The sequence below is a fragment of the Ipomoea nil genome, unplaced genomic scaffold (genome assembly GCF_001879475.1).
Source record: "Ipomoea nil cultivar Tokyo-kokei standard unplaced genomic scaffold, Asagao_1.1 scaffold2149, whole genome shotgun sequence".
Lineage (NCBI taxonomy): Eukaryota > Viridiplantae > Streptophyta > Magnoliopsida > Solanales > Convolvulaceae > Ipomoea > Ipomoea nil.
Genome location: NW_017618577.1, coordinates 643,323 through 670,550, shown reverse-complemented (window position 1 = coordinate 670,550; position 27,228 = coordinate 643,323). Strand labels below are relative to the sequence as shown.

Sequence of the window (27,228 nt, the reverse complement as noted above, 5' to 3'; positions counted from 1 at the left end):
CCCCTGGAGCCGGAGGAGTAGCGGGAGGTAGCTCGAACCGCGGAGCAGCTGGGGCCAGGCCAGCAGGGAGAGTCTTTGTGATGGGGCGTTCGCAAGCAGAGTCCGAGGGTTTGGTGGAGGAGGAGCTAGCAGGTAATCATTTCCTAGCCTACCTTTGTCTTTTGTGCGCATCTTGTTCCTTGTTGCCTTGAGTGTTGTCTTGTGTTTCTTTGTTGCCTACTTGAGTTGTTTGGCTATCCTTGTCATGTTTTCTTTGATAATGATTATTTTGGGGATAAGTGTAAGTTCTTCTTGATAGATGATTCCCTTAGTTGTTCGTTGTGAAGTTAGTTATTTAACTTCGAAATGAATCATGTTTGGGCTAATCCTATAGTCTTAGTCTTTGCACTTGAAAATTCTTGCAACCTTTCCTTTTGAGAACCATCTAAATTTCCCAAGTATTCTTTGAATCGAGAATAGAAAACCCATGTACAAATCCTATCTTGAGTAGCCTAAAAGTCAAGCAAAATGTTTATTTACAATCCCTAAGTTTCAAACCCAGGTATACCCTTTGCCAACCCAACCTCTAAACCACTTGAGCTAATTATCTTTCTTGGAACCTACTCATTTTTAATCCCATCTAAACCATAAAATTTCCACTTTACCCAAATCCCCAAATTAAATCATCCTTTCCCCAATTTTTCCCCAAAAATCCCTAAATTCCCAAGTCTTCTTTTCTCTCCTTCCCTACCCATGAGCAGCCGAGAACCCAAACCCCCCCACCCGTCTCTTCACCTGCCCGTCGACGAGCCACCACCGCCGGACCACCGCCGCCGTCGAAGCCGTGTTGCTACCGTCGCACGCCGAAGCTTTCCCCGCCGAGCAGTCCCGATCGCCGGAAGCCGAGAGAGAGAGCAGCGAGAGAGAGAGAGAGCCGTCGAGAGAAGAGAAGAAGAAGAGGAGATTTGTGGGCTTCTTTTGTTGAGCTTTGAGTCATCTCCTACCATGCCTAGAAAGTCAAGTTTGGCTAGGAAAGCGGAATGGGTGGATACCCATTACCTCGTTCTTGAAGGTAAAGCCTTTAACCCGGAATCTTTTTCTAATTCCTTGTTGACATGCTTAGATTCCAAGGTTTGTTGGATGGGTTTCTCGCCATAAGGGCCGAGACGTACCCGAGTCTGGTTAAGGAATTTTATCGTCACATGCTTGTGACAAAAGATGGTGATAATCTTGAAATCACTTCGAAAGTGAGAGGTGTGAAGGTAGTTCTGTCTGAAAAGAGGCTGGCTTAGCTTTTGAGTTTATCTGCTTCAGGAGTTGCTCAGTATAGCGGTAACTCATGGATTAGTACGGATACCATAGGGGTACCGGGACTATTTGAGTTATTTGTTGGTCGCACGAGTGGCTTCACTCAAGCTTCAAGGCCGGAGAAAAAGTGGTTGACTGCAAAACAGAGGATTTTGGTTATGTTGGTCTCGGATTGTTTGTTACCCAATAACAACAAAAGTAAGTTGTTGGGAAAGTTGGAATGCACCTTTGCCTTTTGCCTCAAGAATATGGTCAAGTTCAACCTGCCAGCTTTGATGTTGCAACATATGGTTTTCTGCCGTGATCATAACCGAAAGAGCCTACCGTATGGCATGGTGTTGAGCTGGATTCTGGTTAGGAAGGGTGTAGGTGTGGATGGTTGTCCACCGAAGGCCGTGGGGAAGTCGGTGTTGGATGCCACCAATCTTCGAAGTTGTAATTTGTTTCAGCTGGATGATGGTGATTACATCACTCTCAAAGAAGTTGCAAGAAAAGCCCCTGAGGAAAGAGCCGAGTTGGCAGCCGAGCTTGGGATTCATGCCGGGAAGTTGAACCTTGCAGTCCAGAATTTGGGTGGCGATGAAGAAGATGAGGGTGAAGCAGGCCGTGAGGAAGAAGTGGAAGCACCGGAAGCTTCCGAGGCCGAAGAAAGTGATTCTGAAAGTGAAGAAAATCTAAGGAGGAGGGAAGCTCGCACCAAGAGGGAGCATGACTCCATGACGCATGAGGAGCGAATTGTCACCTTGCTTCGTCAACAGAACCGCATGATCGAAGAAGGCTTCGCGTTCATGAAGACGCAGTTTGTCGCCGTGCACCAAAGGCTAGATCAGATCGAGGCCCGCAGAGGAGAGGATGATGAAGGATCCGAGGACAGCACCGAAGAGTCGGAGAGAGAGTCCTTCTAGAGTGGAGTTGTGGCCGTCTTGTTCGCCCTTCCTTAATTGTTGTTATCTCCTTAGCCGTTGTTACCTTTTGTTAGATGTTTGATGCTTGCCTTGTATGCTTGTTCTTGCTTGTTGTTTTGTTGTTTAGTTAGTTTTATAGTTGGTGTTTTGAGTTGGTTGTCTAGTTCCTAGTTGTTGATTAGAAGTTGGTGTTTGTGTTGGGACTAGAGTTCGTTATGCTCAATATATCCGTTTGATTAAACTCATGCCAATCATTGTTTTGGATTCTTTCTTGTCTTGAAATCTTGTGGAATCTTTTGAGTTTTGACCAAAAGAAATTGTTCTTGACACTCTTGTCACATTGATGTTCCTTTTTACCGTTTGTTCTAATTCGTCATACCCAAGCTTCGGGGACGAAGCTTCTTTGAAGGGGGAGAGGATGTGACACCCCGTAATCCAAATTCAATTAAGTGATTAATTAAATAATTAATCTTATTTCAATTGGTAATTTAATTCCTTAAATTCCTGAAAATTCAATGGTCGGGGACTAGTAATTGACTAGTCAACCCCAAAGTCAAAGTTGTACCTTGAGCTTTGTAAGGAGTTCCCTTGTTCCCTTACACCTCTTCATGTTAGTAAGGGTATTCTTGACTTTTCACCTTGTGTTAGTATTGTAAGCTAACCTAGTAGAACACCCTCATTTCTCTCCTTACACTTTCCAAATTCTAGCTCTACCTTCTCTCTAAAAAGGTAGATAGCTTTTCTTCCAAGCCAAGTTGAAGCTTTGTCAAAACTTCAAGAGTTGTCTCCAAGATTATACCTTTCATACATTTGGGCATCTAGGAGGGTAAGATCTATGTTCATCTTGTGTTTTTAGTGTTTTCTTAGGTGTCTTTCTTAAAGATAGAATCTATATGATCTTTTGGTGTGTTCTTGAAGTGGGTTTGGAAGGTGAGCTTTGTTAGGAGCTTGACGAGGTGTTAAGTGAAGGTTTTTGTCTACAAGAGGTAACCCATGCTCTACAAAATCTATTTTGCTTACCTATATGATGATTTCTTGGATTCTACATGTGTTTTGCTATGAAATGTGAGTGTTTATGCATTGTCTTGTGAAAATGCATATCTAGAGCTTGTGTTTAGGGTTCTTGTATGCCATTGCTTGGCTATTCCTTTGATTCAAGTCATTTTGTTGTATTTGGTGAGATTTGGCATGTTTTGGACTTGAATTTGAGCTTGGAGTTGAAAATCCCCGAAGGGATTAATTTTGGTATAGGTGTGTCCCGCGGGCGGAAAGGCGGGTAGGGGTCCACCCGCGGGGTACATGGTGCTTGTGGGTAATGTACCCGCGGGCGGAACCGTGGGTAGGGTCCTACCCGTGGGTCCACCCGCAGGGTACAATGTATGGTTGTTGGGGGATTTGTTCCCCGTGATCCTTTTGACTCGGTATTTGGTCTTTTGACTTCCCGTTGTTCTTTTGTGGAACTCTTTGAGCGTCTTCTTGATGTTTCGTATGTCTAGAACTATATGGTAGTAATCCATGTAGGTTTTGGTGTCTTGAATCGTGCTAAGTGTTCAACATTGTGTTTCGTTGAACCGTGATGAGTCTTGTGTGTTCTTCGAAACTACGTTTGGTTTACCCGTTTTAGAAGCATGCTAGTTCGGTGTTTAAATACTAGCGTGTGTGTTGTTTGTACCTTCTTATTGGTTGATGATAACTTGTGTTATTCATCGTTGTTGTTGTTGTGTTGTGACCCATTCCTTGATTGAGTATGGTTTCATATCTTCGTTGTGATCCGTTGATTGATTCCTGTTGAGGTGTGATGTGTGTGTAGCTTTACCTGGATTGCACGATTAGTGGTATGGGACACTAGTCACCAAGGTATTGCAGTGGTCCTCGTGGTGGCCACGACGTGATTATGGAGTTGTGACCTTTGTGTAAGGTTCACGTATTTCTTGGGTGGCATGTGTTGCCGTGTGTGTGATCAGTACCCTCGTGTACTATGAAATCGGTGGTTCTATTGGAGGGACTGTTGGAGGGGGAACGACGGTTCCCGGAGGAAAAAGGTTGGACTTGGTGTACATGGGTCCTGGAGGTAAAGGTTGGAACTAGATATAAGGTTGGGGGTAGCCATAAGGTTGGAACCGGGCATAAGGAAGGCATATCAACTCGTGATGGGTGATGTCACGAGGACTTGTGTGGCCGTTGTTGTGAATTCTCTTCTTGTGACGTGTGTAGTCACAAAGGCATGTGTTGCCTTGGCATGTGTTGCCATTGGGTGTGTCCTTATTCTCTTGAGTGGTGCATGTCGGGTGTTAATCTATTGTGTGATGATAGATTATACCTTGAGCCGTCCTTGTGAGTTGTTGTTGTCCTTTGTAGTCTTGGGATGTGTTCCTGTGTTCTTGTTGAGAGTGTTTGAGTCTTGTGTTGACTATTACTCTCGGTTTTGGACTTATATATATGTATTCCGTTTCGAAAATGGCTTTACAAACTTATATCTTATCTATGTATGATATTTCACTTGTATTGGTGGATTACCAGCGTTATTCGCTGACCGGGCGTCGTCCCATGTTTTATATGCTTCTTTCAGGTGATGCTTAGACGAGTGCGCGGTTTAGTGCCAGCTAGTGTAGCTCCCCTCTTATGTTTTGTGGCCTGTGAGCCAATATAGACTTAGTACTTTGCTATGTTGGTTTTAGATATTGAGCAATGCAAATGTAGCCTGTGCGTTCACCTTTGGGTGAGCGTGGCATAGCACCCCGTTTCTTCTATTTTATATATTTCCTCTTTCAGTCTTCCGCTGTGTTTGATGTTTTGGTTTAGATATCTGCATGTTTTAAGGCTTTAAATAGCAAGGAATTTAGGGGGGTGTTACAAGGTAGCCGTCCTCCTCTTAGGCGAGCTCATGAGGTAGCCCCCTTGATGCGTCCTCCTCTGCTTTACTTTCAAAAGATAAGCAAAAGCACTTTAAACACATTGTTAAGGCACAAACACAGATAAGCAAACGCAAAGGAACTCACGACCTCACCGCGTTCCTAACTGATACTTAGAGTTTCTCTTAACTCTGATTCTCATACTTAATCACTGAACTCGAAGCTTTCTCTTCTTAATTCATCACTTAGGGCTCTTTCCCTAATCTTATCCTTCTTAGGATTTCTACTTAATGTTCTCTTCTTATCTTGTCTTTCTTAAGACTTCAACTTAGAGGTCTTTCCTTAACTTGCCATTCCTAGGACTTTTACTTAGAGTTTCTATACTCAATCTTAAGGGTCAAACATTCTAAGTCTCCCGCGGTTCGTACCGCTCTGATACCAATTTGTAACACCCCACTTTTCTAACTCTTAATCATCACAACTCTAATCCAAATATTAACATAAACTAAGCATCGGAAATAATAACTAAAAAGATAACTAGTGGGGATGTCACCGCTACAACCACCACTCCGTGGTGATTGCACAGGCTAAGGGATAAAACTAGAAATAAAATAAATATCTAACTCCCATAATAAATACTGAAAAACATAAGGGGGAAAAAGTCACCCCAAAAGTCTACATCCTCAAAATCTACAAATCAACATAACTCTAGAATCCATAGCAAAGTCATAAACATAACTAGAGTTTAGACATCTCAAACTACGAGACTAATCTAACTCGATCTCTTCTCACTGCTGGGCCCACCTGAAAGGGGTTTTGCAAGCAACACATAGACAAATAGGAAAACACCCGTTATCACGAAGCTAAGTATAACCAAACTCAACCCTGTAAATCTTTCTAGCATACTTTGAAAACATTTGGTTTCTTTTGTAAACAACAAACTCATCTCAAGTCCTCTTTAGATCTATCACATACTTTCTAGATGCTTGCAACCTATAATATCAACTGGCATGCTTATATATATAAGACTGAACACTTAGTTACTTTAACACATAAACACTTCAATTAACTTAACAAACAACTCATGCTTGTAGGTAGGATCATGCTAATAAACCATTTGACAGATATTCTCATACTCTCACATTCTCATCACATAAGCTTGATATACAAGGCTTCAAATTTAACAAAATAATCATGCTCGATGAACAATCTTAAATTAACATTTTCATCATGTAAACTCATGCGATACTCTATTCAAATGCAATCTTATGCAACACTATACATCATATTCATATGCAATCTCGTGCAATACTATAATCATACTCATATGCAATCTCGTGCAATACTATAATCATACTCATATGCAATCTCGTGCAATACTATAACCATACTCATATGCAATCTCGTGCAATATTATAATCATACTCATATGCAATCTCGTGCAATACTATAAATATATACTCATGTACACTCGTTGTAAAAATAGAGTACTTTCTGTGGGGGTCTCTTTCTTTCTTACTTACTTTTGAGTCTCTCTTGACTCGCTTTATTTCTCTTGAGTCTCTCTTGACTCACTTACTTTCTCTTGAGTCTGTCTTGACTCGCTTTCTTTCTCTTGAGTCTCTATTGACTCGCTTTCTTTTCTTTTCACTCGTAGACAGCTCAGGGTTTCACCGTAGCGTGAATTTCCCCATCGGGAACGGCGTAAGTCCGACCCAATATCTCCTACCGTCTACGGAACCAATCTCGTGGTTCTCGCGCTGTGGAATCAGGTATCGAACTTTAAGTGTGCACACCCCCTACCAGGATTCCAAGCCTGGCGGCCAGTTTCCAACCTCGTAACGTGGGAATACGCCGCGTTACATATACTGGGATCGCAATGTCCATAAAATCATCCAAGAGGACATAGTCCAAACGGGATCCTCCAAAACCTCACCGATATAGATAATACATAAATATATCTCTCATACATCAATCTCATGCATGCAACAACTCATCAACTTCTCAATGCATCAAAGAATGATATACCACATGCTTATGATTTTTGAAAGTATTACTTGGGCTCACATTGGCCCTTTATTGCATTTTTGAAATATGAGATATGTGGGATGCCAAAATATTCTATAACATGCTTCTAACCCATGTACAAAATAACATGAAGTACTCTAGAATATAGTATCATGCTTGGTTTGCAACATAGCAAATTATATACATTTCACTCAACAAATATGCTTATATTCTCATTGATCAAATAACACAATTTAATCATGCTTTCATAATAAATCATATTCTCAAAGAATCATGCTTCTGTACTCAATAAAAACATCATCAGATCACTTAGTTAAAAAATTCTTCATACACAGTAAACTAGCAAATATATACTCTGTGTAACAATTCTTCAATAATTCCTTCATAACATACTCATTTTTTATCCAAATCCAACGAAATCAAAGCCAAAACGTGCGTCGAGACGGTCCCGAAGATCCGAGCCACAATGGCCCATAACACTTGGCCCGAAACGACATGTAGCTGAGCCACAAGGGCCCGGACACTGCACAAAAACCTTCTCAGGACAAACTCAGGGACCTGGGGCGGGATTCCTCATGGTCCGCCCCATGAGCCCCGTTATACCATCGGGACTATGTGGCGGCCCTCCTCTAGGGCCGTGCCCTAGTCCCGTGTAACCACGGCTCTAGCCAGCGGCCCTCCTGATGGGCCGCGGCTAGGGCCGCTGGTCTGATCTGGTGCACTCTGTGTGTGCATCAGATGGCTTTTTCACCTACAATCTCAATCCTAACAAGTCCAAAACATTCTCAACAACTCACAAACAAATACTAGATCACTTCTAAGCATAAACACAACAAAATCTCATAGTTTCTACTCATTTCTACTAAAAAAACAAGGCTTCACATAGCCAAATTTCAAGAAGGAATCCATGGGGTTATACCTCTTGTAGTTCTTCTTCTAGCTTGGATCTCTTCTTCCTCCCAACCTAGCTAGTGCCTCCTTCACCACCTATACTTCCCAAACAAACCATACAATCTTAGCATAGAACCTCAGAGGTTAAATGAAACTAGAAGAGAAATGAAGGCTAGGATTGAAGAAGAAGATGATGAGCTTACTGTGATGTTTTTCTCCCTTCTACTTTGGCAGACAAAATGTTTGGAGAGGCAAAGAAAGAGATCAGGAAACCAACAATGGAATAGTGATGTTTATATAGGGTCAAAAACCCTAGGTAGAATGCAAATGATTGGATGAGGGCAAAATGGTAAAAGCTTGGATAGAAAGTGTTCTCAGCAAAGTTTTCTTTTGAATGAAGTGGTTCACCTTGTATCATTGACCAAGGCTAGAAATGCTAACTTTAAATACTTTGGGGTTGAAAATGAATTTTCTCAAAAAATTATTTAGATGAACACTTGTTTAAAATCTTTTTGAATTCTCCCGGTCTCACTCAGATAAATTTCTCGATTTAAATCTTGGTACACGAAGTACCCAAAAACTTGGGAATTTCGAATAGAATCAATTTTTGGTGTCAAATTAATTTAAAATGTGACAAAAATATTTTATTCAAACACTAATTGATCGCAAAAATTTTTAATGGAGTGAAAATGGCTATTTTGGAATTTCTGAATACCGGATTTATAAAATAAAATTTCGGGTTGTTATAGGTACCTCCACCCCTTCCGGAATAGTGAAAATGAGTCCATGACGAAGTTTTACTGCGTTTATTGAAGTTGAAGGGGTCAGACCACCTTACAAGATGTAAATATTGGAAGTACTTGAGCAAGTGCTCGGAGTTCCATACTCTATCTATCATCTCTCCTTTTGGCGTCTTGACGTGGTTGCCGACCTAGGAGTAACGAGGTCGGACACGCTTGGCGTTGGTAATTCTCGACGCGGAGGTCCGGTTGTTGTCCTCGTTGATGTAGGAGTCGTATTCTTCTACCCGATGGGAAGGTATGGCTACCTCGGAGGAGGTCCGGGCTTCAAAGCCATAGGACGAGGAGAATGGGGTCTCCCTGGTGGCCCTCCTCGGGGTATATCGCGTAGCAGGGTGCCGTTGTAGAACCTTTCGCAGAGTGTGTCCTCGAGGAGTAAGCAGGTTGGGACCCTCCTTTTCACGAGCTTGGCCTCCCCTTGCCTGGGGGGAGGACGTCTGTCTTCCTGTACTCCTTAAGGTGGTCGAGCCAGTAGGGAGCTTGAGCTTGCAAGGGGAGGACCGGGTAGGCCTCCGAACTGGATTTCCTGGGGTTCTTCACCCATGCTATCTTGGAGATGTGCTTGGGGCTGAGGTCGAGAGGTTGGATTGAGTAGGTCGGTCCCCTTGCGTCGACCTCCTCAATGTCTGATCTTGCCTCGTCGTGGTATAAGTAGCGTAGCAGGGTGCCGCTGTAGGACCTCTTATAGAGTGCATCACCAAGGAACAGGTAGGTTCTCCTTACTTACTTGGCCTCGACCTGTCAAGGGGCAAGCATCCCATAATAGGTTCTTTCGCTAGATAGTAGTGAGTGGGGGCGTCCCCCTATACTATCGTTAGGGAAAGCCAAGGTTGGGGCCAGCGCGCACCGCCGCGACCATGGGTTGATAACTCCTATTCCTGCTAAGCGAGGTTGGACTTCACTGATTCTACTAGGGAAAACATATGCTGTTGTTCGGGGTCAACCCCCCCCCCCCCCCCCCCACTCCACCCCACCCCACCCCTTTTATATATATGTATGTATATATATATATATATATATATATATATATATATATATATATATATATATATATATATATATATATATATATATATATATATATATGTAGAATTCGATTCTAGTGCGGTTGGCAGCCCTAGGTGGGATTGTGGGGTTAAATCTGAGCCCTTGATTTTTCTTAAATCAAGGTTTAGGATTACCAAAATTTTTTTAAAAAAAATACGATGGTAATTTTGTAATTTTTACATCTAAGTCAAATTTATGATGCGTGAGTTTTGTGCTTAAAGTGCGTGAGTTTTGTACATAATGTGCGTGGAGTTTGTGTTTAAGGTGCGTGAGGTTTTTGTTTAAGGTGCGTGGGGTTCTGCTTAAGGTGCGTGAGTTGTGTACTTAATGTCAGTAATTGTTGAAACTTAATGTGCGTGAGTTTTGTGCTTAAGGTGCGTGAGATTTGTGCTTAAGGTGCGTGAGTTTTGTGCTTAAGGTGCGTGAGTTTGTGCTTAAGGTGCGTGAGATTTGTGCTTAAGTTGAGTAGTTGTTAAAACTTAAGGTGCATGGGTTTTGTTCTTAAGGTGCGTGAGTTTTGTGCTTAAGATGCGTGAGTTTTGTGCCTAAGGTGCGTGGGTTCTGTGCTTAATGTGAGGCATTTTAAAATCTTAGGCGCGTGGTTTTTGTTCTTAAGGTGCTTTGTTCTATGCTTAAGGTGTGTGGTTTATGTACTTAAGGTAAGTGATTTGTGTTCTTAAGGTGCTTTGTTTGTGTGCTTAAGGTGCATGATGATTTGTGTACTTAAAGTGCATCATTTTAATGCTTTGGTCAAGTTCCAGTCAGGTCAGGTCTTTCCGTGCGGTCAGTGCGGCATACACCATTATGTATGCATAAATGCACCACACAATGTTCGTAAATACATCATTATGTGTGGTGTATTTTTTTTGTGTGGTGCATTTTTTGGCATTTCATTCTGGTCTATTTTCGAACACTGTATGGTGTATTTATGCATACCTAATAGTGTATGCCGCACTAACCGTACGGGAAGACCTGACCTCACAAGAACCAAAATCTATATATATATATATATATATATATATATATATATATATATATATATATATATATATATATATATATATATATATATATATATATATATATATATATATAGAGAGAGAGAGAGAGAGAGAGAGAGAGAGAGAGAGAGATGAAGGTTCAAGTGCGACGGTGTCTTACGGTGCATCGGTGCGGTGTCACCAATAGTTCAACAAATTAATATACACCATCAACATTAGGAAAATACACCACAAAAATACACACAAATTAGGTACGCATTACCAAAAATACAGCATTAGGTGTGATTAAAAATACCATACAGTGTTCGAAAATACATCATTGGGGGTGGTGGGTTATATGATGTATTTTTTTTTTGGTGTTTTTTTTGCATTTCATTGTGGTGTGTTTCCCTTACAATGTTGATGCACGTTGTTAACACTATTGATGTATTATGAAATTCCGCCGGACCTAAAGCCCTCGCCGCATTTGAAATTTTTCCTATACACCATTTATATTTATTTATTTATTTATTTATTTATTTATATACATACAATTTGTGTTATGAATAAAATGTAATTAGGTTTGATGCAAATTGTAACAAATTAGGAATTTAAAACCCCCTAAGTTTTCTTAGGGGGTGTATTCAATCATGACTTTCATAGAATTTTAAAGACTTTTATGAACTTTAAAAGTTTAGAGGTATTCAATTCAAACTTTCAAGGAGTTTTTAAAAGAGTAAATACCCAAAATGGTCCCTCGACTATAGCTAAATTCACAAATTGATCCTCGACTTTCAATTTCAACCAATTAAGTCCTTAACTTTGCAATTTTGACACGATTTGGTCCTCTATCTATTTGACCGTTTGTTGACCGCGATCTTTGAGGATATATATGTAGTTTCACGTGCAAAGCTCAAGAGAACGCTCTTGGAGGTGACATCATTGTTTCGGAGGGGGAAGTGCTTCTCCGCTTGCTGCTTGGAGATCACGAGCCGGTTCAGCTTAGAGAACGTTCTTGGAGGTGACAGCGCCGTTTCGGAGGGGGGAGGTGCTTCTCCGCTTGCTGCTTGGAGATCCCGAGCCGGTTCAGCTTGCCTACATCGCTTGGAGTCACGGCTTTCTCAAAGAGCCACTCTAGGGACTTCGGCGATCTATCTATCAAAAGCTATAATCTCTCCGGCATGGGGTGCAGCACCGACAGTGGATTCAAATGTAACAGTGCGGTCTAGAAATGCAACCGGAACCTTAAAAAACCGACGATGGACCATGAAATTACATATATATCCTAAAAGAACGCAGTCAACAAACGGTCAAATAGACAAAGGACCAAATTGTGTTAAAATTGCAAAGTTAAGGACTTAATTGGTTGAAATTAAAAGTCGAGGACCAATTTGTGAATTTAGCTATAGTCTTGTGTAGACTTTTTAATTTTTAGACTTTTGTAGACTTTTCATTATCAAATATAAATAGTTGAAATCCAACCATCAACTCCAAGATTTCAAAATTTTCTTCCTATTTAAATTTTATAAACCATATAAATTATACCTAAATGCAAGTGGTGGGGTGGCCGCCGGTGTGTTCTTACCGGAGGAAGAATAATAGCGATGAGGGAAAGAAAATGTATGTGAAGCTGAGCATGGATGGAGCACCATTCCTACGCAAGATTGACCTCACCACTCAGAAAGCCTATTCTCATCTCCTCATCCCTCTTGACAACCTCTTTGACTACTTTGAGGTGGTGTATGTAAATTTAATTTTTTCGAAGTAGCATTTTTAATTTTTAAATTAGTCCCCCCAACCGTCTAGACAATGGTTTAAATATACATTTTCTCAGTTAGCTAGTTAAAAAAATGTTGACATAGCTGAAGAACTATATAATAAAATGAATTTTATGATATATTATAAGATGTTTTGTAAGAAAATTATAAATGACAAGAATCGAAATTATTGAAAGTTTGTAAGGATGTATTGAATATAATTTAGAATTTCAACGATTTTTATAGACTTTTTAAAATAAAAAGTTGATAAAAGTTTATGAATGTTTTTTTATATAGACTTTTATAGAATCTTACAAAGTTTTAAAAAGTTTTGAACGACTCTATGAAAGTTAATCAAAATTTATTAAAATCTATCATTTTAAAAGTCTTTAAAAGTTTTCAAAAGTCATGATTGAATACACCCCTTTAATTTATTTATTTTTAATTAGATTAAGAACTTCTTGAGAACATTTGTAAGCGTTTTCACAAATATAATAGCAAATATAGTAAATGAACAAGCAACAAGAAACTACAACTATAAAGAGATACACAGCAGTAAGTTGATACAACAACAAGAAGTTATACACAGTAAGTAGCTAAGGTTGGATTTCATGCAGGTTTGTAGAAGACGTTTGATAACTCTTCTGACACCAAAAACCTCTCTCTTGTCCTGTTGACAAGCTCCTCCCTCTTGTCCTGTTGACAAGTTTTCCCTCCTTTTTGTTTTTATCCTCATTGTATCCTGCATTTATCCTTCATCGTATGAAGTTGTTGAGTATTAATGTTTGGCCATTAATGAATGCTGAGGAATTGGTGAGTCTCTCTGTCAGGAAGTTATTGCATGGAGTCGTGGAAGAATAGTATCCTCCTTCAAACATCTCAGATTATCTCTGGGCGTAGTATCTCTTTGAACGCAAACAAAGAGATAATCCTAAGCTTTCTTCCTACCAACTTCTCTCGCATCCTCTTATCTTCTCTGGGTTTTCTTTCTGCTTTCCCCAAAATGGCATCATCAAGTAAAGGAAAGGAGCCGCTGGAAGATCACTACGCTGCCTTGAACATACATGACGATGAAGAGGCTGAGATTCAACTAGACGAAGGAGTTCTAAATCCCACAGGAGACGAAGAAATCTTTACCATTGTCGGAACGGTTCTCACCGACAAACCTGTGAAGTTCAACTACATGAAGGATGTTCTTGCAAACGTTTGGAGACCGATAAAAGGCATGTTAGCGAAAGAGATATCCCCTAATCTTTTTGTCTTTTATTTTTTCCTCCGGAAAGATGTGAAAAGAGTCCTAGAGGACGGCCCGTGGTCGTATGACCAAAGTTTACTCATCCTAAAAGAGCTTGGGAGCACCGTCTCACCTTACGACGTCCAACTAGACACTGCTGAGTTTTGGGTACAGATCCACAAGATTCCTCGTGCACTGGCCAACCTGAAAATGGCAGAAATTATCGGAGCAAGTCTGGGAACTTTTGTTAAGGCAGATTTCTCCAAGTTTGATGGAACGTGGAACGCTTTCCTCCGCTTAAGGGTAACCATTGAGGTCAACAAGCCCCTGCGAAGAGGAGTAAGATTCAGGCAACCGAATGGAGAGCCCCTTTAGTTGGAATGCAAGTACGAGAGGCTACCAACCTTCTGTTTTATTTGTGGTAGACTGGGGCATGCTGAAAAATTCTGTCCACATGAGCTAGCAATCGATGATGATAGTGTGGAGAGACCGTATGGTCCGGAGCTGAGAGTTGCGAGAAGAAACAACACCATTGAGTCTAGCAAATGGTTCCGTTCAGAACTACCCTTCCAGGTTGTTCAGTCACCGGAAAATGCCGCCGGAGATACTATCCATCAGGCGAACGCGGGCGGTATCCCGAGGTACGAGGTTGGTGGAGGACAATCGGCACAAAGAACTGACCTTCACCCATCGGTCATTACCCAGGAGGCAGAAGACGTTGGTGCTCAGTGTTCAGAGGCAATTAATTCGCATACTGACAATATTAATGACACAAGCGACAACAATTTTTCAAAAATCCCATCCCATGCCTCAGTTATGGATCTTCTCATGACTGACCCAAATAGAAAGAGAAGGGCCGAATACATAAGTGGGCCGAGTGAGGGCAATCTGAACAGTGAGGAGCCCATGATCGTGGAAGAGGAAGGCCGTGAAATTTCGAAGGAGTATTCTTTTTTAGAGGTGGGCTCTGCTGGTCAGGCCCGCCTACATCAATGAGTTTTTTAGCTTGGAACTGTCGTGGGCTTGGCAACCCAGAGACAGTTCAAGTTCTGGTGGATCTGATCCACTCTAAGAGGCCAACGGTTGTCTTTCTTATGGAAACTCTTACTAATAACTCTAAGTTACAGTCTATTAAAAATCAGGTGGGCTTTCTTGGCTTGTTCACGGTGGACAGTATGGGCCGGGGTGGAGGTTTAGCACTGTTATGGAAGAACGATTCTGAGGTCAGCATCACGGGTTTCTCCCAACATCATATAGACGCTACAATCACGACGGCAAATAATCTTGAACCTTGGAGGTTCACAGGGTTCTACGGGAACTCGAAGTGGAACGAACGAAGAGATTCTTGGAGCCGTCTCTGTCACTTGGCCACGATATGCTCTCTACCATGGGCACTAATGGGGGATTTCAACGACATTCGCAGCTCTTCCGAGAAGATTGGTACTCACCCGCACCCTCAGTGGCTCATCAGGGGTTTCAATGAAGCCATAGAACGTAGTGGTCTTAGGGATTTTGAATTTGAGGGATGCCAGTTTACATGGGAGAAATCTAGGGGCACTCCGAATTGGATCCGGGAAAAGCTCGACAGAGTATTGGTAAATGATGCGTGGCTGGAGAGGTTCGGGAATGCAACTGCAAGGTCTCTAACTGTGCCTTCTAGCGATCACCTGCCTCTATTCCTAAACACCATTCCTACTGTCCGCCAGCATAGAAGGAGGAAATTCAAGTTCGAGAACGCTTGGCTCAAGGAGAATCATTGCAGGGAAATTGTTTCAAATTGCTGGGAGCAATCCACTGGTTATCATGTGCTGATACCATGGTTGCAGTAGGCGCTGGGCGCTAGTCGGGCGCCCGGGCAGCGCCTAGCGCCTAAGCGGCCTAGTCGGCGCCTAGGCGGAATTTAGGCGGCGCTAGGCGGTCGCGAAAAAAACAGTAGCAGACTTGCAATTTGACAATTTTAATGATGTTGTTTTCAACATTCAATCAAATAACACATCCAAATAAATGACATAATGACAAATTCATAAGTCATCACATCAAAAGAATATTAAAAAAAAAAAAAACTCAAATGAAATACCCAAATACTTCAATCATCCAAAGAGTGAAAGTATCAAACTAGTCTACGAGTGTATATATGTCATATTATATGTATATGTCATATAAATGGAAAAAATTAGCAAGGTCGGGTCGGTCGGGTTAACTCGACTAACTCGACAGAAATTGACGAGTTAACTTGGCGTAATCAGACGAGTTAGGCGCTAGGCGGCTGAATTAGGTGCTAGGCGGGCGCCTAGGCGGCCAGTCTCCTAGGCAGGAGCCTAGGGCGGAAATCGCCACGGTCTATGGGCGCCTAGTGCCTAGGCGCCAATTACTCGGTGCCTAGGCGGGATTTTTACAACCCTGGCTGATACGCCTTGATACATGCAGCAAGGCCATCTGGGAATGGGGGAGAAAGAAGAATTCAAATTTTCAGCCTAGGATCGATTATTGGGCAAATAGGATGGACTCTCTTAGAAGCAGAACTGATACTCAGGGATTGGCAGCGTATGCGGATGCCCAGAGGAATTATCTGGACCTCTTAAACCAACAAAATACTTTCTGGAGGCAAAGAGCAAAGGTCCACTGGTTCAAGGGTGGAGACATAAATTCTAAATTCTTCCACATGTCATGTCAGCGCCGTAGGAGGAATAACCACATTGCAAAGCTTATGGATGATAGGGGAGTTTGGCACGAGGAGGGCCCAGAGCTCAACAACCTGATGATTGATTACTTCAACCATTTGTTTGCTTCCTCCCAAGGTGACATGGAACCTATCTTGAATTGCATTTCTGCCAGAATAACCGAGGCAAACAACGTTGGTCTTCTAAGAAGGGCTAGTGCAGAGGAGGTCAAGAGGGCTGTTTTTGGAATGCATCCGGATAAATCTCCGGGACCTGACGGTTTCAACCCGGGTTTTTATCAAGCCTATTGGGACATACTAGGCTCAGACATTGTAAGGCTGTGTAATGAGTTCTTATCCACTGGTCACCTGCCAAGAGGCCTAAACTCAACTCAGCTTGTCCTTATTCCAAAGAAGGCCAAACCAGTGTCCATGGGGGATTTGAGACCTATTTCTCTCTGCAATGTAGTGTATAAGATCTTTGCAAAGGTCTTAGCCAACAGACTTAAGCCTCTCATGAACAGCCTTATCTCGGAGAACCAAAGCGCTTTCGTTCCCGGTCGCCTGATTACGGATAATATTATGATAGCATTTGAAGCTCAGCATTATCTGAAGAACAAGAGGCAGGGGGCTAAAGGCTTTGCTGCTTTAAAACTAGATATGAGCAAAGCGTATGACCGGGTAGAGTGGGGAATGTTGCATGCTATGCTGCTGAGACTCGGATTCTGTCACAGATGGGTGATGATGATTATGGAGTGTGTTAGTACAGTGGAGTATGTCATTCAACGGGACGGAGTTGAGCTAGGTCCTATTATCCCACAGAGAGGTCTTAGACAAGGAGATCCGTTATCTCCCTATTTGTTCATTCTAGTGGGAGAAGGCCTAAGTGCTCTCATCAGGAAGCAGGAATCGTTAGGAACTTTTCAGGGATTAAGAATTGCTCGTAATGCTCCCAGAGTTTCCCACCTGCTTTTCGCGGACGACAGCTATATCTTCTTCAAAGCTACTCAGACTCAATCCTCCACTTGCAAGCACATCCTAGACATGTATTCTGCAGGCACTGGACAGCTGGTAAATTTTGATAAATCCTCTCTAAATTTTAGTAAAAATGTAGGTGGGGCAGTGAGGGGGGTTGTTAGTTCTATCCTTGGGGTGAGAATGGAAGGAAATGCTGGGAGTTACCTAGGCTTGCCATCCATAGTTGGCAGGAATAAAAATGAAATACTAGGCTTTATCAAGAGTAAGATTGTTTCTAGGATCAATTCTTGGAACCATAAGTTCCTTTCTAGGGCGGGAAGAGAGGTTCTTTTGAAGAGTGTGATTCAGGCAATCCCTTCCTTTGCTATGAATCTGTTTTTGCTTCCTCAGGGGCTGGTGAGCGATATAGAGAGGACTATGAATGGCTTTTGGTGGGGGAAGTGTGGTGATCAGGGTAGAGGATTGAGATGGAAGGCCTGGGATAAACTCTGTGTTCCTAAAAAATGGGGAGGAATGGGCTTCCGTAGGATCAGGGATTTCAACATTGCCATGCTCTCAAAACAAGCTTGGAGGCTAATTAATCATCCGGATTCTCTTGCTGCAAAAATCATGAAGGCTAAGTATTACCCGGATTCTCATTTTGTTGAGGCCAGAAAGGGTGGTAATCCATCTTTTGTGTGGTCTAGCCTGCTGGAAACAAGGAGCATTATTCAAAGAAATACTCGTTGGAGAATTGGGAATGGACTCTCTGTTCGTATCTGGCATGATGATTGGTTGCCCGATGCCACAAATCCTATGGTCACCACTCCACCATATCCTTACCTCCATCATGCTACTGTTAATTCTCTGTTTGATTCCAGGGGTTTAGGTTGGGATGAAGAAGTAGTCAAAGATATTTTCAATCCAAGAGATGCCCAGCTTATACTTAGTATCCCTATCCCGCAGTGTAACAGAGATGACAAGATGATTTGGATCAATGATGAGAAGGGATCATTCACAGTCAGAAGCTGCTACAAATCCATCTCGCAGGATTTCACTAACTTTCCCACTGAAAAATGGTCTGATGTGTGGAAGCTTCATATCCCTCCCAGAGCAAAGGCATTCATTTGGCAAGTATGTTCAGGCTGCCTCCCGACTACTGACAAGTTGCGCCAGCGAAGAATTGATTGTGATCTTATGTGTCCTTTGTGCCATGAAGACGAGGAATCAGACTTCCACCTACTCGCAGAATGCAGATTCGCGTCACAGTGCTGGAGCATCTTCCATCCATTGCCGGACAAGAATCAGTACCAAAACTGCTCGGATTGGATTGCTCAAGTCTGTTGCACTTTGGAGAAGTCACAGGTTTGTCTGTTCGTTATCATATGCTGGAATATATGGCGAGCCAGGAACGATAAAGTTTGGAAGAACACCTCTACACCACCCAAGGCCGTTGTGGAGAACTCTAAGTTTTTTTGGAGAGACTGGAAAGCTTGCACTGATGTAGCATACCATGACCGCGGGTAGAACAGTAGTTGCATAAGATGGAGCAGGCCATCACCGGGGTGGTACAAATTGAATGTGGATGCCGCCTTGAATGTCAACTTAGACAGAATGGGCTTAGGATGGGTCCTTCGTGATCACCATGGTTCCTTCTTATCTGCAGTCAGTCAGCCGTGGACCGGAACTTACTCTCCTAGGGAAGCTGAAGCCGTAGCAATCAGAGAAGCATTAAGTTGGTCCAAACAGCACAGCATTGAGTATCTTCATGTTGAGACGGATTCCTTATTGGTTGTTCAGGGTCTATCATCTCCTGGATCCGTCACCTCGTTTGATCTTCTCTTAGTTGATGTAAAAGATTCGTTGAGTGCTTTTGCTCATTGTTGTATCTCTTTTGCGAAACGTTCTGCGAACCGGACGGCCCATCTCTTAGCGAGGGAGTCCGTTTCTTTGTCTGAACGTAAGGAGTGGACTTCTGTTCCTCCTTCTTTCATTTGTAATGCTCTTTCGTATGATTTAATATAAGCTTGTTTGTTCTAAAAAAAAAAAAGGTTGGATTTCATGCTACAAGCAGTAAGTAGTGAAGGCAATAAGCTAGGAATTCAAAAAGACTTATAGACCACACGCTCTGTCGGCAGGCGAAAGAGCGAGTGCAATAGACCAGTAGAAGGTCTACTGCTCTGCTAGTACGCTCTCAATAGTTAGGAAAAATTAGAGGAAGAGTAAATACTCAAAATGGTCCCTCGACTATAGCTAAATTTACAAATTGGTTCTCGATTTTTAATTTCAATCAATAAAGTTCTTAACTTTGCAATTTTAACACGATTTGATCCCCTGTCTATTTGACCGTTTGTTGACTGTGATTTTTGAGAATATATATGTAACCAAAGGCGTGGGGAGTGTTGATAGATAGAAGAAGACCTTGCGTGAATGGACTGCAGTCTATTGCAATTTCACCTTCATCCAAGACGCCAACTCTAGGTACACGATTCGTGTTTTTCGCATTTACCATAGATGACACTGCCAGCCCACACCTACTTTTACCTATTTACCCTCCTGAAATAATTATTACTACCGTTACTGTCTATTTTAGTGGGATTTAATTCTCAACAATTGTGTAAACTCAGCCATTTATTTGTTTAATCCGACAGCTAATAATAATCCACATTCCTCACCTAGCAAACGATCCTCACTTGATCTTCACCCTATATATATATATATATATATATATATATATATATATATATATATATATATATATATATATATATATATATATATATATATATATATATATATATGACTAAGGTTCAAATTGGCCACTGAACGTAACCTGAAAATGCAATTAGGTCACTGAACGAAAAAAAAAATGCAATTAGGTCACTGAACACTTCAAAAACGTTCAATTAGACCACTGAACACTCCAAATGTATGCAATTTCACCGGATAGCAGGTTACCATCAATTTTAGCAAGTTACCTGCTTAAGTGGCAACTGAGTTGGCATTTTTAATAAATTTTAATAAAAAATTTAAAAAAAAAAAAAAAAAAAAAAAAAAAACGACGGCCACCCCCTTCCCCCTCCTTCATCTCCAACTGAAGGAAGAGGGGGGTGGGGGAAGGGGGTGGCCGCCGTCGTTTTTTTGTTTTTTTTTTTAAATATTATTAAAATTATTTAAAATTTATTAAAAATGCTAATTCAGTTGCCACGTAAGTAGGTAACCTGCTAAAATTGATGGTAACCTGCTATAAGGTAGAAATTGCATACATTTGAAGTGTTCAGTGGCTTAATTGCACCTTTTTTTTTTTGGTTCAGTGGCCTAATTGCATTTTCAAGTTACGTTCAGGGCCAATTTGAACCTTATTCCTTTTAATTAATTAATTAATTAATAATAAATAATATTTTTAATTTTTATTATAGAGTAAATACCTAAAATAGTCCCTTGACTATAGCTAAATTCACAAATTGATCCTCAACTATTGATTTCAACCAATTAAGTCCTTAACTTTTCAATTTTGACCAAATTAAGTCCTCCGTCTATTTGACTGTTTGTTGACCGTTATCTATGAGGATATTTATGTAATTCCAATGCTCTTTCTCCCTTTTTAGCCGCATGCCCGTGTCTTCCAGCTCCAGCAACGCTTGTTGTTCTCCGGGCGCGCATTCGAACGTGTTTCCGACGAAGAACGAGAACATCGTCGAAAAAAAGGTTTAGTCGCAGATCTTGCACCTCCTTTTCCGGCTTGCCGTTAATCCTGTTGGATAATCAGATCACGTCTTTCATATACGTTTCGACTTTGGAGGCGAGCGATTCGAGATCCTCCTCCCCGTCAGGTGGTCGGTCTTCCAGCAACGTGACCTCCGCACCAAGTACGGCTTGGTCCGGCCAACTTCGTGACTTGGAATAGGTCCTGGCCTTTGCAGATTAGGAAGAAGCGGTCGTCGACGAGGCGCCCGCGCTTCACCACTTCCTCGACGCAGCCCACCTCGGTGGCGCGCTGTCGGAGTAAATGACCCCGAATCAGAGATCGGTCTACAGCAGAGTGTGCATCATGATTCGGTACCGGAACTCGAAGATCTGAAGCGGAAGGATTGTGCCGAGGAAGAGCACTAGCTGCAGAGGGAAAAACGGATGTTTACATGTGGACATGTGTTTATAAGTGTTTCTGTAATTTATACCATGGAGCTTAGCAATTGAAGGACTTAATTGGGTCAACAAACGGTCAAATAGACGAAGGACTTAATTGGGTCAAAATTGAAAATTTAAGGACTTAATTGGTTGAAATCATTAGTCAAGGACCAATTTGTGAATTTAGGTATAGTCGAGGGACCATTTGGGGTATTTACTCTTTATTAAATAAAAAACATTTGTTTTAAAAAATAAAATAAGAAGGACACGTGTCAACACCATATCAATTTAACCTGATAAACAAGTCATATTGGACTTAATTGAACAATTTTACTGGTTTAGGGGACTTGAATGAAGCTTTTTTCACTTAGGGGACCCAATTGCACTATCCACTTGACTTAGGGGGCCAATTTGATACTTTTCCCTTGATTAGTTGATAGCATTAGCTTATTGTAGAAAAATATTTGATAAATTAGTTGTTTTTTTTATAAATTAGTTGTTAGCTGATAACTGATTACATTTAAAAATGACTTTCTCAATAAGCTAATCGAAAAGCTACTTTGAATAGCTTTTTAAATTTTAGCATTTTGGAGCAATAAACTGTTACAAAAAACTAATTAATCAAACACTCATATTGATTGTTTAACCAAGTCAAACAACTAATAGTGGTCAAATAGGCCAAAATTGATTGATAAATTAATTATGTTACCAAACAGAGCCTATGTGATTTCAGTTAATAAATTATGTGTCTTTAAATAAATTAAAAACACATAATATGTTTACTATAAACACATAACTACATATTATGTATCTACAGTTAACATATTATATGTGTATGTGTTTGTAGTTAACATACTAGAGTAAATTCCATTTCCGATCGTACATTTATAGGTGACAAATTCACTTTTAGTTATGCTTTCAAAACATCCCCTTTGATCCTAATATTGTTGTGGTATGACCATTTTTTGCTCTCCGTCAACAAAATCATTGAAATGTCATTAAATACAAGGACATTTCGGTCTTTTTATTCTATACAAAGTGGATTAACCCGCTATATTTTTATATTTATTTTCTTAAAAAAAATTATAATTGAAGATCTAAATGTCCTTGTATTTTATAAAATTTCAACAATTTTCCATGTTTGTAATTTATAATTGATGAACCCTAATCCATAGTATAATGATTAACTTCTAAAAGTTGTGTAATTCACTCAAAAAATGTGTTGCATTAATGTTATATGTTAAAAATGAATGTTGCAAATTCAAAACTTGTATTTAATGTCGAATTGTTTAATTTATATTCAGGGTGTTCTAACTTCTGACGATTAAGATATCTAAATTGTCTTTCTTGAAGAAGTTGGAGTTCTGTTTTTCTTTTACTTTCAAACTTCATATATTGTTGTTAAGGAAGGCAACTTGCGAGAAGAATTGGATAAGCATGCATAAACCACCCGAAGGGACGAACAGCGGCCAACCGGCTAGCCCAGATCGTCAAAGTAGCCCGACTCTCGATCGACCGGGGGGGGGGGGGGGGGGGGGGGGGGTCTACGAGGGTTATCGACGATCGCCGCCGCCGGCACGAAGGTGGTAGCCGGAGGGTTCGCGGTTTAACCTTGATAGTCACCCGCGGCGGAAGAAGACGGAGGCAGGGAGGAAGACATGAAGAAACAGCGAAAAAAAAAAAAGAAAGAGGTGGAGGGAAAGCTCTGGAAAAAGAAGGAAAATGAAGGCTAACCTGAAAGATCGACGGCCGGAGGTAGACGAAACTGACACAGAGGGATGAAATACGTCGGCCATCGAGAAAAGAGGGGAGCTTGTGGTTTAGAAGGGGGAGAGAGCGCCGGAAAACTCAAATGGTGCGAAGAAGAACAATGGGAGGGGAATTGTGGAGTAATTATAAGGTTGGATGACCGGCGAGATCATGACACGTGCCCTCGATCGGACGGTGGGGGAGTGATGAAATGTCTGACATGACGGTTATGGAAAGGCGCATCTCGAAACCCTAACCGACGAAATGCGAGGGGTCGTCATAATTACACTACAACGACCGTACCGCTTCGCAAAACCAATTGAACAAAGAGGGATCAGTCAAAGAAAGAGCTGACTCCCGACCGGGCTCCCAGTTGGCCTGCTCAGACAAAGACTGCTAGGCGGTCGGGTTACCTCAATGCATGTTTTCTACTTTTCAGGTCATCGCTTGGCTAGACCTAAAAAAGTGAGGGACTGATGATAGAAACCCCAAATTGGACACCCAGTCTGGAGTGTGAGGCAAGGCAGTCAGGTTCGAGCATGACCTGATACTTAGCAAGTTAGACGACATCCACGGTTCCCATTCGTCACACGAAACGCCTGAGAGATCATAACCAGTCATCCCCGACAACTAGTCGTCCAAGAAGACAGGCGCATACCGGGACGGAGATTGTCTGGCTTGGGTAAAGCGACCATGCTCGGTAGCCGGTGTGTCCTCGGCTGGGTTCGCACATGAGACTCGGTTGAGCGACCAGCCTCAGTAGTCGGCGTGTCCCCGACTAGATCTCCTCCCGGGATTCGGATGGGCGACCAGGCTCCGTTGGCGGTGTGTCCTTGACCGGGTACCGCTCAGGAACTCAGCTGTGCGACCAGGCTCAACGGTCGGGGTGTCCTCTCCCGAGTATCGCGGCCCCTCCTCAGGTCATATCTCAGGCAGTCAAGGCGTTACCTGCTGGGTGCTCATCTAGAGGCGGTTACAAACAGATTTCGTGGAGATCTCTTTCTTCATTCGATACAAACAGCTTTCTTTATTAGCTTAGGTATTTATGGCATTAAGGAAGCCGGATTCCCTAACTAATTTGGCTCCATATCAGCCCTACTTTCCTTGTAGGAATTTTGTACCATTGTATAAATATCCCCACGGGATCATCATGTAAGGGGTCGAACGGCCGAAACCCTTGAGAAATAATATCACAATATTCTCTCAACTACGCTGAGTCTTTCACTCACAAAAACACCCTAAGTATTATACGGTGGTGTTGCCCCGCTGAACGGCTACCAAAGGTCGTAAAACCAACACGATCTTTGGGCGTAATTCCCTTTATGGGAGAAGCGTACCCGTTTGTGGTCCTCGGATCGATCTTTGGGCGTAATGCCCTTTACGGGGGAAGCGTACCCGTTTATAGTCCTCGGACCGATCTTTGGACGTAATGCCCTTCACGGGGGAAGTGTACCCGTTCATGGTCCTCAGACCGATCTGTGGGTGAATACCCATTGCGGGAGGAGCGTGCCCCTTTAAGGTCCTCAGACCAGTTTGATTTGTAGGAGTAGTGTTCTTTGCAGCAGTGGAAGTTTCTCTCCGCCGGCAATGGCCTTCCTCTCGGCGGCATGGACTGGTCCCCGACGAGAAGAACCCGTAGGTTTCTCGTTAAAGTAGTTAGCTCGGGAGTGAGCTCAAGAATCGAATGCTTGGCTTTGGAAGCTTAGCTTGAGGTAAGTTCCTATGTCCGTTTAAATTACTTTGCCTTATTAAATGTGCTACTTATTTGAGTTGTGTACTTAAATTATTTTGAAAACGTGTTCTAGTTTCAAAATGTGACAAATAGCAAAATATGGTTATTTTGGGGTTGACTTGTGATCTATATGGGTTGAAACTATATTTTTGAAAGGTGTATAATCTATGGTGTGCCTAAATGTTTTGTGTTGAAACCTATTATAATTGGGATTGATTTGAGTATTGGAAAACTTATAATTTTGTGATATATATTTATATTTCTATAGAGTTCGATGAAACTCATGCTTTGAGAAATTGTGGTTGAAAACCTAAGTATATTGAAATGAGTGAAACTATGTTTATATTGGAGGATATGGAGTTATATTTATTTTTGAAGGACTATCTATTTGGAGGAAATGTGTAAATTAGCGAAAATGTATAAATTAGAGAAAATGATTATTTTGCTGACTATTATATTCCTTTTTTTTGGAGGATATATAAAAATATATCTATTTTTGGATGATATGTGGATAACTGGATATGATGGATGGTTGTGGAATGGTGGACTTCGGTCCTATGTGGGCTCTGGCCCTATTTTGATGAGATTGTGTCTGGTAGAAAACATCCTGGATACCTATTATATGTGGAGTAGCCTGGTAGAAAACATCCTGGGCTACTTGGACTAGTTACTACTCTTTTGGGTGGGGGAAGCCCATTAGGGGGTGTGCACACTTAATGTTTTAGTCCTTTATCCCACGAAAGGGACAAACTTGTGGAGTGGCCGGTAGAGTGGATTACCGTGTCACTAGGGCTTAGTTGATCTAAGACCCTTCGTCCCTTTCACCTTATATATATGAGAGTATATGGATATGTGATACTTGGAAAAGTTTTGAATTCCTCCCAATCTATTATTATTGACATATATGTTTCTGAGAATGACTTGAGAGAAATCTATATCTTGATATGATGACTTGAAGAGATTATTATTTTGCTATTATGAATTACTCCATATATACTTGTATACCTATCTATACTTCCAAAATGATTATGTGGAAAGCTATGCTTTGAAATGATACTCATATTGAGAAGTGATATTTCTAAATCCTCCATACTTATTATTTTGGGAAATGAACGAATGATTTATAGGGTAGTTATATTGTTTTGGAAAGAGTAAATGTTACTATTTTGGCGACCCTATAACTAATATGAAACCTAATGCTATTTTGAGTGGAGTGTGTTATGGCCTTGGTGCCTATTTCATTTTGAGAGAATTATCTTGGAAAATGAATTACTACTTACCTTTGTTATTGAGTCAAACTATATGATTGAAATGATTTTAAAACTCATTTACAAAGTATGTCCAATTTGAAAAGTATAAATGTAAGTATTTTACAGGGCGGAGTAGAGCTTACTTAGCATTTTATGCTAATCCTTTTATTTGTGTTTTCCAAACCTTAATGTTTGCAGGATTTGAAGTTGTTGCTAGTTTGAGTGCGGCGTAGACCTCGTAGTCTTGGATTTGAGTTTGGTATAACTGGTTTAGTCTTAGAACTTAAATTGTTGTTGTAGTTAATTTGTGATTTGGAAAGTGGAATGTTGTAATATGGATTTGTAGATAGAAACTTTTTTAGCCTGTGCATTTGGGCTTAGTTGGTTGCCCAAGCGTGGCATAGCACCCCAATGGTTTAGATTTTGATTTTGCTTCCGCATTTGTATTTAGTCGTTTAGTAAGAAAAGTCTTTTATTTTGGATGGTGATTTGAAAAACTTCCAGGGAACGGGGACGGGATGCTGCTCCCCGCCCTGCCCCGTCTCCAAATATATATATATATATATATATATATATAGGGCTGGGCATTTCGATTCGGCCTCAAACCGAAGAACCGATCTGTCCAATGGTTTAGATTTTGATTTTGCTTCCGCATTTGTATTTAGTCGTTTAGTAAGAAAAGTCTTTTATTTTGGATGGTGATTTGAAAAACTTCCAGGGAACGGGATGCTGCTCCCCGCCCTGTCTCCAAATATATATATATATATATATATATATATATTAGGGCTGGGCATTTCGATTCGGCCTCAAACCGAAGAACCGATCTGTCCTTGGTTTTCTGCTTTTTTTTTAAATGTTTAAGGTGAGGTTTGAACTCTTACTCATTTAGTTATAAACTAAGAACTTTAACCACTAAGCTATAGCCACATTTATGTCTATATTCACATTTGTATCGTAATAAACGCATACATT

General features: G+C 41.2%; 1 protein-coding gene across 1 annotated transcript; it reads left to right on the top strand.

Moving 5' to 3' along the window:
- The first annotated feature begins 19,011 nt into the window (after positions 1–19,011).
- Positions 19,012–19,422, top strand: LOC109149045. Its single transcript, XM_019296669.1, has one exon. It carries the CDS (start codon positions 19,012–19,014, stop codon positions 19,420–19,422), a length of 411 nt encoding a protein of 136 aa, XP_019152214.1.
- Positions 19,423–27,228: the final 7,806 nt, after the last annotated feature.

Excerpts from the sequence above, each read along its gene's own strand:
- LOC109149045 (XM_019296669.1), top strand. The coding sequence starts at position 19,012 with ATGGGCTTAGGATGGGTCCTTCGTGATCACCATGGTTCCTTCTTATCT.